At 41.4% G+C, this 13,588-nt stretch overlaps 1 protein-coding gene across 1 annotated transcript; it reads right to left on the reverse strand.

Annotated features, from left to right (window-relative positions):
* Positions 1 to 1,721: 1,721 nt before the first annotated feature.
* Positions 1,722 to 13,014, reverse strand: LOC149150337 (uncharacterized). The gene is made up of 11 exons (XM_089442764.1): positions 12,007 to 13,014; positions 10,814 to 11,043; positions 8,097 to 8,208; positions 7,713 to 7,979; positions 6,613 to 6,739; positions 5,243 to 5,539; positions 4,464 to 4,594; positions 3,622 to 3,695; positions 2,748 to 3,084; positions 2,049 to 2,324; positions 1,722 to 1,736 (listed from the first exon to the last, which is right to left on the reverse strand). The coding sequence occupies exons 1-11, from the start codon at positions 13,012 to 13,014 to the stop codon at positions 1,722 to 1,724; spliced, it is 2,874 nt and encodes a 957-aa protein (XP_089298890.1).
* Between the last annotated feature and the right edge of the window lie 574 nt (positions 13,015 to 13,588).

Below are 13,588 nucleotides of genomic sequence, written 5' to 3' on the forward strand. Positions count from 1 at the left end.
CCGTAGGTTCAGTATTATTCCTACTGTTTCTCTCTGGTTGATTGCCATCTCCGGACTGGCTTGTTATCAGTTTCAATGTTGGAATATATATATATATACATTTTATTTACAGAGAATAATGTTATGGTTTCCTTTCAAAGTTAATGATGAATTTGTATATTGTGTTATTTCAGCTTTGGTGCCTCGGCCAGCTAAGCATAAGCTGCGGCTCGGTCGGAGGGGGTTCACCAAAGCAGAGGGTTGCTAGTAAATACATGCCGAGGTTGCATGTAACCATAGTTACCATGCCACTGCCTCGACGCTCATACTTATTATCTCATTTTGTTTAACAGTGAATGTATTCTATTTCTCTGTTCATGTGACACAGCTATATATATATGAAAGGTTATACCGTAGTCATATTTTGTTAATAATCTCTAAGATTCTTGCGGTTCGGTTGTCCGAAGTTAAGGTATTGCGTTACCTAGATTTAAGGTTTTTCACCATTGTTTATAACGATAGCACAACTTGTCTTTTTTTAGTTTGCTTGACCCGCGGGGCTCTCTAATCTCATTTATGATTATATTTCAGAATACAAGGGTTTACTGCCGTTCTTTTAACAGAGAGCGCCTGCACATTTTCTTTGCTTCTTCTAAATGCGAAGATTACTAGTTCTGTACTTTCGCTCTTACATATAGAAGGGGGTTTTACCGTACCGTTTCTTGATACACGATGCATGCTGTTACTGATGTTACGATGACCCATTTTTCGTGTTTTCTATTTTATTTCAAAGATACCATACAACTTAGTTCTGTCGCTGTCTTTCGTACAGTATTTAATGTTCTTTTCTTTAGAATGTATGTTCGATTCTGTTTCTATATTCGATTTTTGTTCTCTATCTTTCATACAGAATTAAATATTTGTTTTCATAATACTAAATAAAGAGAACAGTCAGATGACTTTCCCCTTAACCCCATTTTCACAGTACAGTACAATACAGGAAACATTTCGGCAGGTGTATAAGTAGTAAGCCATACCTGCTTATCTGCCAAACCTATTTGTAATGCTTGTCAATCCACCCGTCCGTGGGAAGAATGCTTCTTTGATCTTCCACCCCCAAGCACTTGCAGGTCTTCTGACCGCAATTCCACTGGTCTCGCCAGTAATCATTATCTGGTCCTAACCAGACGTAGCGTACACAGGAAAATTCCTTTCCTCCTATGCCATCTGATCCTAACCAGACATAGCATGACCATTTTCTTTCTTCTCTGCCATCTGATCCTAACCAGACTTGGCAATCTTTCCCCTTTTCCTCTGGGGCCTCAACTACCTCCTGAAGGTAGTTAGGGTTTCATTGTAACTGCTTCCATAGTTACTAACCATGATTAATCATATGCTCAGCTCAAATAGTACTAACACAATTGCTTTTAATTAGCATAAAATTCATAACAGAGATATACTTTTTCAAACAAAGTCTTTGTTCATAATTAATTTTACTATTTACCAACATTAACTTTTCACGAGGGATGTTACATCTCCCCCTCGTGAAATTCTACATCGTCCCGATGTTGTTGTTCTTTCAAAAACAGTCTGGGATAAGTATCCCTCATAACCTATTCATTCTCCCAGGTGGCCTCATCAGGCCCAAAGTGCTGCCACTGCACTTTAACCTGGCTGATGACCTTTTTCCGCAGCTCGACTCTTCTCCGATCTAATATGTTCACTGGTTCGACCAAGAACTCTCATTCCGGTTCCACCTGAAACACATAATATTCAGATTAGCTGCTTACTAGTATTCTATTTCAGTTTACATAATTAACAGTCTTCCCTTACCTGAATGTTCTCCCAACTTATTATATGTCTAGGGTCATAAACATATCTCTTTAAAGCTGATACATGGAAGACATTATGAACCCGAATATGGCTGGGCAGGGCGAGCTGGTAAGCTACCGGCCCTACTCGTGCCAGAATTTGGAATGGTCCGCAAAAACGCGGTGCCAATTTGGCACAAGCATTCCATTGAAGGTAGTTTTTCTAGCTCGCATCCTGATGTACACATGCTCACCCACTTGGTACTCTTTAAATGTTCTCTTCTGATCTGCAAAATTCTTCTGCCTGTCCTGAGCCATCTTTAAATTAGCTCGAAATTTTTTCACCATGACTTCCATTTCTTCCAACATCTCAGGGCCCAGTAGGAATTTGTCCTCCGGTCCACCCCAACTGGAGGGGGTGCGGCATTTCCGGCCGTAAAGCACTTCGAATGGGCTCATTCTCAAGGATGTATGATAACCATTGTTATAGGCAAATTCCACCAGGTGTAAATACTCCTCCCATCGCGTAGGTTGCTGCATCACATAAGATCTCAGCATGTCTTCCACAACTTGATTCACTCATTCAGTCTGTCCGTTAGTTTGCGGATGATATGCAGTGCTGAAGTTCAATTGAGTTCCTAGACCTTCAAATAAGGTCCTCCAAAAAGCTGAGGTAAACTTAACATCACGGTCCGATATTAACACTTTCGGCAGCCCATGAAGTTTAAATATATTTTGCATGAAAATGTTTGCGATTTGAGCTGCACGATAAGTGGATTGAACCGGTACGAAGTGAGCTGACTTGCTGAGTTTATCTACTACCACCATTATAGAATCATTGTTCTTTTTGGATTTCGGCAAACCGGTAATAAAGTCCATGGTTATGGTCTCCCATTTCCATTCTGGTATGGGTAATGGCTGTAGTAATCCTGCAGAGTGCTGATGTTCAGCCTTCACCTGCTGACACTCTAAACAGCGTGCCAGGTATTCTATCACATCCTTTTTCATTCCTGGCCAGTAGTACTCCTTCCTTAACGAGGTGATTAATTTCTGGTAACCAGGGTGTCTTGCATAAGGACTTCTATGGCTTTCATCCAGAATATTTTCTTTAATACCGCTCTGATTGGGTATATAAATCTTCTTCTGGTAGCACAAAATTCCAGCTGCATTCAAGGTGTAACCCTGTTGTATTGTACAGGTATCTGAATTCTGCACCAATTGCTTCTTTCGCCAATAAATCTGATCTTGCGCCGCAGCCTCCTCAATCTCTTTGTCAAGGGTGGACCATCCTTGACTAATACCAATCTCATAAATGCAATGCACTTTTCGGCTTAGTGCATCAGCTACTCTGTTCTCCTTTCCCTTTAAATGTTTAATTTCGAAATCGAAATTTCCCAAAAAGTCCACCCATCTTGCTTGCCTTGCGTTTAAAGTTGGTTGACTAAAATAACTAGTCAAGCTGTGATGATCCGTCATTAGCAAAAATTTTCTCCCCACCAAATAATGGCACCACATCTTTAATGCATGGATCACTGCGGTTAATTCTAGATCATAGGCAGAATATTTCTGCTCGTGTTCTTTTAACTTTCTAGATTCATATGCAATCGCTTTACCTTCCTGCATTAGCACTCCACCCACGCCCTCCTTACTGGCATCTGTACATACTACATACTCCTTTTCGGGGTCTGCCACACACAACACAGGTGCGGTGGTAAGTAAATGTTTGAGCTGTTCAAAACTTTGTTGACAGTCTGCTGTCCATTTAAACACTTTTCCCTTCTTTTGCAAGGAGGTGATAGGGTAGGCAACCCTAGAGAATCCTTCCACAAACCGCCGATAATATCCAGCCAGCCCCATGAAGGATCGAATATCTGCTACATATTCGGGATCCACAGCTATACCTTCCTTCGTAATAATGTGGCCCAAATATTGGATCTGTTCTTTATAAAAATCACATTTGCTGAATTTTCCATATAACTGATGCTCCCGTAATGTCTGTAACACTATCCTCAAATGTTCCTCATGCTCCTTGATATTTCGGGAGTATATAAGTATATCATCAATGAAGATCAATACAAATTTGTCTAAGTATTGATGAAATACACTGTTCATCAAACACATGAATGTTGCAGGTGCATTAGTTAGTCCAAAAGGCAGGACCACAAACTCGTAATGTCCGTAACGAGTATGAAAAGCTGTCTTGGCTATGTCCTCGTCTTTGATTCTGATTTGATGGTAACCCGATCTTAAATCGATCTTTGGGAAGATTGTCGCCCCCTTTACCTGATCAAACAACTCATCAATGCGGGGTAGGGGGTATTTGTTTTTAACCGTCAGTTTGTTCAGTTGCCTATAATCTATGCACATACGCAGAGTTCCATCCTTTTTCCTTACAAATAGCACAGGAGCTCCCCAAGGAAAGACACTAGGACGGATATACTTCTTTTCCAGCAGCTCTTGCAGTTGCATTTTAAACTCAGTTAACTCCGGCACACTCATCCGATAGGGTGCTCGGGACACTGGGGCTGCTCCGGGTATCAGCTCAATGGTGAAGTCTAAATCCCTTTTGGGCGGCAGCCCTGGAATTTCTTCAGGGAATACATCTGCAAAATCTTGCACTACTGGTATATTTTTAACAGTTGCAACCTTATCCACAGAATCTGCGAACCCCACTTGTACTGCATAAATCTGGCATTTCTTCCGGATACACTTAACCAGCTGTGAGGCCGTGATAGGCCGGATCTGCACTGGTTTCTGGATGCCTTGAATCTCTTTTCCCGCTCCCAATTCATCTTGGTAAGAGACTGTTTTCGTTTTACAATTAATTACAGACCATCGCTGTTCCAACCAATCCATTCCTATCAGCACATCATAGGAACCAAGAGGGAGCACGTTTAATTCAGTTGTTATTGTTTGGCCAGCTAACCTTAATGGACAGTTGCTGACTTTAGTTAGCACTCGTCTTTTGGCCCCGGTAGCCAGCTATACTAGCCAAGGGCTTTTAAATTTAGTGGTCTGCAAACCACAGCTTTCCACAACTTTGGGACTGACATAGCTTAAAGTAGCTCCTGGATCTACTAAAATAGAAACAGTTCGATCAAAGATCCTACCTTCAAATTCTATCATTGTTGGCTGGTAATCAGCTTGTCGATCCTCCAGTGCTGCATTTATTCCGGGCATAGATCGAGCCACATCTCCTACTGTTGAAGCTTCATAGATCTGGGACAGCTGATCGCTGTCCTTCCGATGAGGGCAATTTCTAATATAATGGGGTCCGCCACAACCCCAACACTGAACAGGTGGTCTAGCTGAGCCTTCATTGTCGAATCTAACTTGCTGTTCACTATATTTGGATTCTGCAGGAGGCTTGAATCTGTTCTGATTTTTGGTTGGATTTCTGGTGTTGGCTCCTTTCGAAAATCCTTTTTGAAAGCTGCTGCGAGCTCCCTTACCTCCCATAGGTATTCTGCTGCCCCGCTTATCTGTCCAACGCTTCCCAGAATATTCTCCTTTTGATTTGTTTTGCTGGTAACATAGTCTTGCCTTCCGAATAGCTTCATCCATCGTCTTCAGATTAACAAACTCTATTCTTTCTCGCATTGCCAGAGGTAGGCTACTAACAAACCTTTGTACCTTAGCCTTCTCCTCACAAATATATGGCACGTAACGGAGCAGGGATGTGAATTTAGTTACGAACTCGTCAATGGTCTGCTGTACAAGCCGCAGATCATGGAATTCTCGCGCTTTTTCTTCGTAAAAGCGTTATGTCAGCGTTATAGACATTTTTGTGCCTTACACCATGAAGCATGAAATGTCCATAATCTAAGGGATCCAAAGTCCCTAAACATGTTGTTCCTACCCCTAGAGGAACAAGGTCAGCAAACCACAGCACCGAATAAAAGTTCTCCACCTGAAAACACTCAAAAACAAGATAATTCTGGATCATGTCAGTTGCTCCACTGAGCATCTGCGCTGAATGTCAACTGCTCCACTGTCTACTTGCACTGAATGTCAACTGCAAAGAAGGCTACCTGTGCTGGGCAAGTTGGGACATGTGGCACAGTCATTCCTCAAGGTGTCAATGCCCAGGAAGCTTCCAAAATGACACTTGGATCATGAAATTCGACTGGTGATGAGTAAGAGGTTCTAGATCTCCAAGTGGAAGCAAGAACCTCCAAGTGGACTCAAGAGCTGAAGAATAACTGAAGTGAGAGAGGACACTAGTCAGCTTCATGCCAGCCTCAAGCTGACTCATCCTTTCTCCAAAACTCCTATATATAGATCTCTCTCATGAGGTCTAGGGAGGCTGGAATCTTGTGAAGGTAAAGAATTGTTGTTGGTTTGAGTTTAGAACTATTGGGTGATTTGCTTTGAAGGAGGTGAAGAGGAGATTTCTTTCTGCTGGGAAGGTGATGCTGGATTGGGCCTCTTATGGTTGTATCACTTCCTGAACTTTACTTCTTCCATTAATAAAGCATTTGAGGTTCTTCTATATGCATGTGTCTCAATGATGTATTGTTATACTTGTGTATTTGATTTATTCTAATCCTTAAATCAATTATGAATGTATGCTTCTTGTAGTTTCCCTCTCTTGTCATTTTGCAGGATCTTGGTGTAGCTGGGCCAGTGAAAGAGCAAGGAGCTGGGAGCAAGCAGCAAAGAGAGAAGATTGGATCAATCATTAGCGGAAGACATCGGTTAGTGGATCTCTTTCTCCCTTCTTTTACATCTCATAAAGAAGTAATCTCAAATAGCTTTGCTTTGATTGTTGCTGAGGTACTATCACCCTTAGAGTGGGATAGGGTCATTCCGTATTGGATACTTTTCCAAACAACAGTCAGGTACTTCTCCTTGAAATGTCTTTGAAACATTTCCCAGGTCACATCCTGCTCACTCACTCCCCACACCATCTTGACATCCTCCCACCATTGTGTGGCTTTGGCCTGCAGCTGGAATATAGTCAGCCTTGCTTTAAGATGATGATCATATTCGTATACTTGAAAATACTTATTCATATTAATTAACCACGCCTCTGCAGCTTCTTCTGATTCCCCATCGAATTGAGGTGGTTTAATCTTCCGAAACTCCCCTTGTAGTTCCATCCGTGGTCTTTTGGGAGTCGGATATTCAGAAGCATTGACAGACTTCTCTCCTCGCGTCTCTGCTCTGTCCTCTGCTTCCTCTTGTTCAGTGTGATAGTTGTGTTCATCTGTTATTCGTGGCTGTTCAGGCCTTGGATGTGACTATTGTTGATGTTTCTTATCGGATAAACTTTTTAAAATCCTCTCCTGTTCCACATTTAATCCTGCGTTATCTGCACGCAACCGAGCCATTTCGTCCTTTAGTTCCTGAACTGTCCTCATTAGCATCGAATCAGTATTGCGGCCTTCTGCTCCCAGTTGCACCCAAAACTCAGGTTGTCCCACATATCGGGTTGATCCAAATTTCCATGAGCGCTATTTTCTCTCCTCATTCTGCTACTACCTGCTTAAGAATAACTCATTAAACAGATATAATTTATTTTTTAGCATATTCTGAACTTTTATCATGATACGGTTTATATTTATGTTACTGTAATTTTGAAATTTTCCCAAAGGTCACAGAGTTGTAAACCTTGGGCTCTGATACCAATTTTCACACACAATACAGTACATACAAGTAAAAATTTTATTTTTTTATGACGATATTCGCATTACACATTTACATTTATAAATGCATTCCACCTTAACCTTACTATGTAAGTTCACATCTTTACCCATAACTTACATTATTAACATTTAATACTAACAAACATTACCAACAGCGGATGTCTATTTACGCAATGGCATAATGTATATCATTCGACCCACACCACACATAAGATTCACGGTGTATGCATTTCGTTGACTAACACTATAGTTACATATGTTAAGTTGGTGATACAATTCGCAGTTGGCACTGTCGATTTAATGGTATATTTATGGTAACATATCCCGAGATATCTTGAGTCTGCGTTAACATGTCCGGCCCTGGCATCGCTCCAACTGGTCTATGCATCGTCGTCCATCTGGAGGGCTCAACGGCTAGATGGTAAGCTGCCATGTGTGCCCGGTGCTCCAGGCGCCTACGGCCTGACACCTTGGGCTTGCCAAATTTCACGCCAAATGCATCCGGTAGACCACCAGCTATGGAACGGTAAATACAAACCCACTGTAGATCAAGGGCTCCGGTTGTGCCACGAAACGGTAAAAAGTTTTGAGTTATTTATATGGATATTTCTATCTTTCGGCTCTAGTTTTCCATTTCATTACTCTCCTGAGTAGTAACAAGACTGCAACCCTTAGCGCTGCTCTGCAATTCTGCAGGATCTTCCAAGGATTTCATGCATGCCGCTATTGTTACTCGGCTCGACCTTTCTTCGTCTATGAAGTTATCTGTTCTGTAATGAATACGACACCAGGATTTGTTTTACAGGTATTATCGTTTCCCCATCTGATTTGGTTACAGTCTTCTATTATTTGCACCAGGGTTTTTTTTTCTAATACTTCGGCTTTTGCTCCACGCAGATGGTTCATCGTCATCCCCTCAGGGACGAGAGATTTCCCATACCGCCGGTTAACCCAAAACCGGGTAAGGATTCGAGCACTTATGTCTTTTTACATGTGACTTATCAGGGTTGTGTTGAACTATCATTCCCTTGGCAGGGATGTCGGGTTTTACATTTCCTCTGTACAAGTTCAGGGTCCTTGCTTATGTGGAACTCCTCTGCTATGAGGCATATTATTCTGAGTTGCTTGTAACCATGATTCATTAGTCTATTGTACTGTTAATTGGCTATGCGCTGGTTCTCTTTGAACGCAGCCGTTATTTACTATTAAACTGTGACTCCGCCGTAAGGGTTTTGATTTCTGTTTGACATTGGATGAAATATCATACAGGCACACGGGTAATTCCGTAGGTTCAGTATTATTCCTACTGTTTCTCTCTGGTTGATTGCCATCTCCGGACTGGCTTGTTATCAGTTTCAATGTTGGAATATATATATACATTTTATTTACAGAGAATAATGTTATGGTTTCCTTTCAAAGTTAATGATGAATCTGTATATTGTGTTATTCTGGCTTTGGTGCCTCGGCCAGCTAAGCATAAGCTGCGGCTCGGTCGGAGGGGGTTCACCAAAGCGGAGGGTTGCTAGTTAATACAGGCCGAGGTTGCATGTAACCATAGTTACCATGCCACTGCCTCGACGCTCACACTTATTATCTCATTTTGTTTAACAGTGAATGTATTCTGTTTCTTTGTTCATGTGACATAGCTATATATATATGAAAGGTTATACCGTAGTCATATTTCGTTAATAATCTCTAAGATTCTTGCGGTTCGGTTGTCCGAAGTTAAGGTATTGCGTTACCTGGATTTAAGGTTTTTCACCATTGTTTATAACGATAGCACAACTTGCCTTTTTTTAGTTTGCTTGACCCGTGGGGCTCTCTAATCTCATTTATGATTATATTTCAGAATACAAGGGTTTACTGCCGTTCTTTTAAGAGGGAGCACCTGCACATTTTCTTTGCTTCTTCTAAATGTGAAGATTACTAGTTCTGTACTTTCACTCTTACATATAGAAGGGGGTTTTACCGTACCATTTCTTGATACACGATGCATGTTGTTACTGATGTTACGATGACCCATTTTTCGTGTTTTTCTATTTTATTTCAAAGATACCATACAACTTAGTTCTGTCGTTGTCTTTCATACAGTCTTTAATGTTCTTTTCTTTAGAATGTATGTTCGATTCTGTTTCTATATTCGATTTCTGTTCTCTATCTTTCATACAGAATTAAATATTTGTTTTCATAATACTAAATAAAGAGAACAGTCAGATGACTTTCCCCTTAACCCCATTTTCACAGTACAGTACAATACAGGAAACATTTCGGCAGGTGTATAAGTAGTAAGCCATACCTGCTTATCTGCCAAACCTATTTGTAATGCTTGTCAATCCACCCGTCCGTAGGAAGAATGCTTCTTTGATCTTCCACCCCCAAGCACTTGCAGGTCTTTTGACCGCAATTCCACTGGTCTCGCCAGTAATCGCTATCTGGTCCTAACCAGACGTAGCGTACACAAGAAAATTCCTTTCCTCCTATGCCATCTGATCCTAACCAGACATAGCATGACCATTTTCTTTCTTCTCTTCCATCTGATCCTAACCAGACTTGGCAATCTTTCCCCTTTTCCTCTGGGGCCTCAACTATATCCTGAAGGTAGTTAGGGTTTCATTGTAACTGCTTCCATAGTTACTAACCATGATTAGTCATATGCTCAGCTCAAATAGTACTAACACAATTGTTTTTAATTGACATAAAATTCATAACAGAGATATACTTTTTCAAACAAAGTCTTTGTTCATAATTACTTTTACTATTTACCAACATTAACTTTTCACGAGGGATGTTACATCTCCCCCTCCTGAAAGTCTACATCATCCCGATGTTGCTGTTCATTCAAAAACAGTCTGGGATAAGTATCCCTCATAACCTGTTCATTCTCCCAGGTGGCCTCATCAGGCCCAAAGTGCTGCCACTGCACTTTAACCTGACTGATGACCTTTTTCCGCAGCTCGACTCTTCTCCGATCTAATATGTTCACTGGTTCGACCAAGAACTCTCATTCTGATTCCACGTGAAACACATAATATTCAGATTAGCTTCTTACTAGTATTCTATTTCAGTTTACATAATTAACAGTCTTCCCTTACCTGAATGTCCTGCCAACTTATTATATGTCTAGGGTCATAAACATATCTCTTTAAAACTGATACATGGAAGACATTATGAACCCGAATATGGCTGGGCAGGGCGAGCTGGTAAGCTACCGGCCCTACTCGTGCCAGAATTTGGAATGGTTCGCAAAAACGCGGTGCCAATTTGGCACAAGCATTCCATTGAAGGGTACTTTTTCTAGCTCGCATCCTGATGTACACATGATCACCCACTTGGTACTCTTTAAATGTTCTCTTCCGATCTGCAAAATTATTTTGCCTGTCCTGAGCCATCTTTAAATTAGCTCGAACTATTTTCACCATGACTTCGATTTCTTCCAACATCTCAGGGCCCAGCAGGAAATTGTCCTCTGGTCCACCCCAACTAGAGGGGGTGCGGCATTTCCGGCCGTAAAGCACTTCGAATGGGCTCATTCTCAAGGATGTATGATAACCATTGTTATAGGCAAATTCCACCAGGTGTAAATACTCCTCCCATCGCGTAGGTTGCTGCATCACATAAGATCTCAGCATGTCTTCCACAACTTGATTCACTCGTTCAGTTTGTCCGTCAGTTTGCGGATGATATGCAGTGCTGAAGTTCAATTGAGTTCCTAGACCTTCAAATAAGGTCCTCCAAAAAGCTGAGGTAAACTTAACATCACGGTCCGATATTATCACTTTCGGCAGCCCATGAAGTTTAAATATATTTTGCATGAAAATGTTTGCGATTTGAGCTGCACGATAAGTGGATTGAACCGGTATGAAGTGAGCTGACTTGCTGAGTTTATCTACTACCACCATTATAGAATCATTGTTCTTTTTGGATTTCGGCAAACCGGTAATAAAGTCCATGGTTATGGTCTCCCATTTCCATTCTGGTATGGGTAATGGCTGTAGTAATCCTGCAGGGTGCTGATGTTCAGCCTTCACCTGCTGACACTCTAAACAGCGTGCCAGGTATTCTATCACATCCTTTTTCATTCCTGGCCAGTAGTACTCCTTCCTTAACGAGGTGATTAATTTCTGGTAACCAGGGTGTCCTGCATAAGGACTTCTATGGCTTTCATCCAGAATCTTTTCTTTAATACCGCTCTGATTGGGTATATAAATCTTCTTCTGGTAGCACAAAATTCCGGCTGCATTCAAGGTGTAACCTTGTTGTATTGTATGGGTATCTGAATTCTGCACCAATTGCTTCTTTCGCCAATAAATCTGATCTTGCGCCGCAACCTCGTCAATCTCTTTTTCAAGGGTGGACCATCCTTGACTAATACCAATCTCATAAATGCAATGCACTTTTCGGCTGAGTGCATCAGCTACTCTGTTCTCCTTTCCCTTTAAATGTTTAATTTCGAAATCGAAATTTCCCAAAAAGTCCACCCATCTTGCTTTCCTTGCGTTTAAAGTTGGTTGACTAAAATAACTAGTCAAGCTGTGATGATCCGTCATTAGCAAAAATTTTCTCCCCACCAAATAATGGCGCCACATCTTTAATGCATGGATCACTGCGGTTAATTCTAGATCATAGGCAGAATATTTCTGCTCGTGTTCTTTTAACTTTCTAGATTCATATGCAATCACTTTACCTTCTTGCATTAGCACTCCACCCACGCCCTCCTTACTGGCATCTATACATACTACATACTCCTTTTCGGGGTCTGCCACACACAACACAGGTGCGGTGGTAAGTAAATGTTTGAGCTGTTCAAAACTCCGTTGACAATCTGTTATCCATTTAAACACTTTTCCCTTCTTTTGCAAGGAGGTGATAGGGTAGGCAACCCTAGAGAATCCTTCCACAAACCGCCGATAATATCCAGCCAGCCCCATGAAGGATCGAATATCTGCTACATCCTTGGGTGTAGGCCATTCCATTATAGTTTTAATTTTTTCGGGATCCACAGCTATACCTTCCTTCGTAATAATGTGGCCCAAATATTGGATCTGTTCTTTATAAAAATCACATTTGCTGAATTTTCCATATAACTGATGCTCCCGTAATGTTTGTAACACTATCCTCAAATGTTCCTCATGCTCCTTGATATTTCGGGAGTATATAAGTATATCATCAATGAAGATCAATACAAATTTGTCTAAGTATTGATGAAATACACTGTTCATCAAACACATGAATGTTGCAGGTGCATTAGTTAGTCCAAAAGGCAGGACCACAAACTCGTAATGTCCGTAACGAGTACGAAAAGCTGTCTTGGCTATGTCCTCGTCTTTGATTCTGATTTGATGGTAACTCGATCTTAAATCGATCTTTGAGAAGATTGTCGCCCCCTTTACCTTATCAAATAGCTCATCAATGCGGGGTAGGGGGTATTTGTTTTTAACCGTCAGTTTGTTCAGCTGCCTATAATCTATGCACATACGCAGAGTTCCATCCTTTTTCCTTACAAATAGCACAGGAGCTCCCCAAGGAGAGACACTGGGATGGATATACTTCTTTTCTAGCAACTCTTGCAGTTGCATTTTTAACTCAGTTAACTCCGGCACACTCATCCGATAGGGTGCTCGGGACACTGGGGCTGCTCCGGGTATCAGCTCAATGGTGAAGTCTAAATCCCTTTTGGGCGGCAGCCCTGGAATTTCTTTAGGGAATACATCTGCAAAATCTTGCACTACTGGTATATTTTTAATAGTTGCAACGTTATCCACAGAATCTGCGAACCCCACTTGTACTGCATAAATCTGGCATTTCTTTCGGATACACTTAACCAGCTGTGAGGCCGTGATAGGCCGGATCTGCACTGGTTTCTGGATGCCTTGAATCTCTTTTCCCGCTACCAATTCATCTCGGTAAGAGACTGTTTTCGTTTTACAATTAATTACAGACCATCACTGTTCCAACCAATCCATTCCTATCAGCACATCATAGGAACCAAGAGGGAGCACTTTTAATTCAGTTGTTATTGTTTGGCCAGCTAACCTTAATGGACAGTTGCTGACTTTAGTTAGTACTCGTCTTTTGGCCCCAGTAGCCAGCTGTACTAGCCAAGGGCTTTTAAATTTAGTGGTCTGCAAACCACAGCTTTCCACAACTTTG

This window comes from Pinus tabuliformis, chromosome 9 (assembly GCF_031772625.1).
Source record: "Pinus tabuliformis cultivar Carrire ecotype Pingquan chromosome 9, CPIR1, whole genome shotgun sequence".
In the NCBI taxonomy this organism is placed as follows: Eukaryota; Viridiplantae; Streptophyta; class Pinopsida; order Pinales; family Pinaceae; genus Pinus; species Pinus tabuliformis.

Bases quoted from the DNA above. Each gene is read 5' to 3' on its own strand.
- LOC149150337 (XM_089442764.1), bottom strand. From the start codon at position 13,014: ATGCAACTGCAAGAGTTGCTAGAAAAGAAGTATATCCATCCCAGTGTC. The intron at 8,209-10,813 runs GCAAAATAATTT...TATTCATTACAG, and splicing joins TTAAAGATGGCTCAGGACAG to AACAGATAACTTCATAGACG. The intron at 4,595-5,242 runs GTAAGGGAGCTC...AAACGAAAACAG, and splicing joins CAGCAGAATACCTATGGGAG to TCTCTTACCAAGATGAATTG.